General features: G+C 36.6%; 1 protein-coding gene across 9 annotated transcripts in view; it reads right to left on the bottom strand.

Moving 5' to 3' along the window:
- LOC106882031 (uncharacterized) overlaps positions 1–2,500 on the bottom strand; it is a 368,620-nt gene that overhangs the window by 186,562 nt on the left and 179,558 nt on the right. For 8 of the 9 annotated variants that reach the window (XM_089337690.1, XM_089337687.1, XM_089337688.1 and 5 more), the window contains one exon: positions 1,347–1,388. In XM_089337690.1, coding sequence (XP_089193816.1) covers positions 1,347–1,388 — 42 coding nt within the window. The remainder of the gene's footprint in view (positions 1–1,346; positions 1,389–2,500) is intronic. The other variant, XM_089337692.1, reaches the window with a different exon arrangement.

Consider the following 2,500-nt stretch of genomic DNA (forward strand, 5'->3'; position numbering starts at 1 on the left):
TGGTAAGAAGTATATCTCCGAACCACCTGGTTCCGGGTTCAGTCCCACTTTGAGCAAAAGTCTTCATCTATAACCTCGGGACGACCAAAGCCTTGTGAGTTGATTTGGTTGACGCAAAATGAACGAAGGCCGTCGTATATATGTATATGTATATGTATACGTATATATATGATGTTCCCTAATGTTTGCTTTTCTCAGACTATTACATTTTTCCCTTCTACTGTCACACAATTCTGCCGCTTGATTTGCATGCATATTTACACATACATAGCATGATTGCTAAAGCACTAATATGTATATATGTATAATTTTGTCTATACAAGCATATGTGCTTGGAAACATTTTTCGCTGTAACAAATTCTCACATGCACACACACACATACACACACACACACACACACACACAGAGTTACACTCACACACAAGCACACCAACACATCATACACTAAAGGAAAATTATAGTCACAAATATATACATATACGTGCAGAAAATACACACACATTCATACACACACATACATACACTTGCATTCACAAACATTTCCCCATTAATCGTAAATCATTTGTCAAAATATTGTTGTTTGTTTTTCAAACATTTGCGCTCTAACATATTTCAAGACGTTTTTCATTTTTTAAATTTCCGTTATATATCAGCATCAAAGCACCACCACCATCCACACCATTATCCTCCCTCTGTTCCTCCTCACCGTATTCGCGCTCTTTCACCTCCTCCCTGTATCATAATCTTCATCCCTATCCTCCTCACCAGCTTCCGCCTCTTCCTTCCCCTCCTCTTCCTCGTCGTCTTTTCCTCCTCATCATCAGCATCTTCCTTATCCTCATTATCATCGTCAACATCCTTATCATAAACATCCTCACCATCATCATCGTCATCATCGTCATCGTCATCATCATCATCGTCATCATCATCAACATCATCACCATACATCTTCATCATCATACATTATCATCAACATCACCATTGCCATCATATCATCAGCATCACCATTATTATCATCCCACAATCATGATCATCACCATGATCATTATCCTTATCGTCACCACTACCTCAATCATCATCATCACCATCACCATCACCATCGTCATCATCATCATCATCATCATCATCATCATCCATGCTATTGTTTTTTTGTCTTTTCCTTACAAAACCTAATCAGCCGTTCAATTACAAGATGGAAGAGAAATATACAAAGCAAACGGATCATCCTTTTTAATGGATTCGCCTGATTTCTTCGGCAAGTTCCAAGACAAAAAAAAAAAAAAAGAAAATCGATATAAAGTTGTTGAAAGAAATGTAGAGGAAAGAAAAAATCAAACGTTCCTACCTACTTCTCGATGAATTTGCGTTTGCGTTTGATAGTCCTCACCTGAAAATAACAATAATAATAATAATAATAATAATAATAATAATAATAATAATAATAATAATAATAAGAAAAAAGAAGAAGGAGAAGAAGAAGAAGAAGAAGAAGAAGAAGAAGAAGAAGAAGAAGAAGAAGAAGAAAAAGAGGAAGAAGAAGAAGAAATTTGAAATAGGAAGAATTTGGAACATGCGAACTGCAAGGGGAACATTAAGTCAAAATAGAGACAATTGGCTGAAGGAGATTGGAATAGAATGCTCGGTAGAGTTCCTATAGAAAGCTTGTCTCTTAGGGACAGCATGGATTATCAGGAGGGTTCTAAGCACTTGAAAAACTGCTACCTACATAAATCTTACCAGGAATTAGACCAAACCCGAGCTAAACCAATAATAATAATAATAATAATAATAATAATAATAATAATAATAAAAACAACGGAGAGCTACAAATACCAACCACTGAGAGCTAAAAATACCAACCAATAGAGAGCCACAAATACCGACCAAAAGAGAGCTACAAATGCTCAGAATGTTATAAAGGGGTTAGAACCAGCGGAGAGCTACAAATACTTATGGCTACTTGAAGGCGAGGGAATCAAACATTCAATGATGAGGGAAAAGATCAGAAAAGAATGTTATCGCGTGATAAAAGCAATACTCAAGATAGAACTGAACGCAAGCTTGAGGCGGAAGGTCCAGACTCTCATGTGATTTCTATCTTAATGTTCTGTGTGGTATTGATACGTTTCGCGTGCGTGATTTAGCCGTGATTATTACAGCTGTTTTGTGCTGCAGTTCTACATCTAATTCCTGGTTAGGATGCATGATAGAACAGTTATTCGCCTGGCGCCTATTATGAAATGCATTGAAGTTCTAAATTATTTAACACTAGGAACTTTCTTACTTACCCCTCCCTTCCAATTTCTACAATTATAGTTTTTAATATAAGTTCAAAGCAAGGTGGTGAGCTGGCAGAATCGTTAGAACATCATGCTTAATGCTTAACATAATTCCGTCAGTTTTTGCGTTCTCAGTTCAAATTTCACCGAGGTCAATTTTACCATTCATCCTTTAGAGGTCGATGAAATGAGTACTAGATGAACACTGGTGGTCGATGTA

This window comes from Octopus bimaculoides, chromosome 19 (assembly GCF_046866305.1).
Source record: "Octopus bimaculoides isolate indiv1 chromosome 19, ASM4686630v1, whole genome shotgun sequence".
Taxonomy (NCBI): domain Eukaryota; kingdom Metazoa; phylum Mollusca; class Cephalopoda; order Octopoda; family Octopodidae; genus Octopus; species Octopus bimaculoides.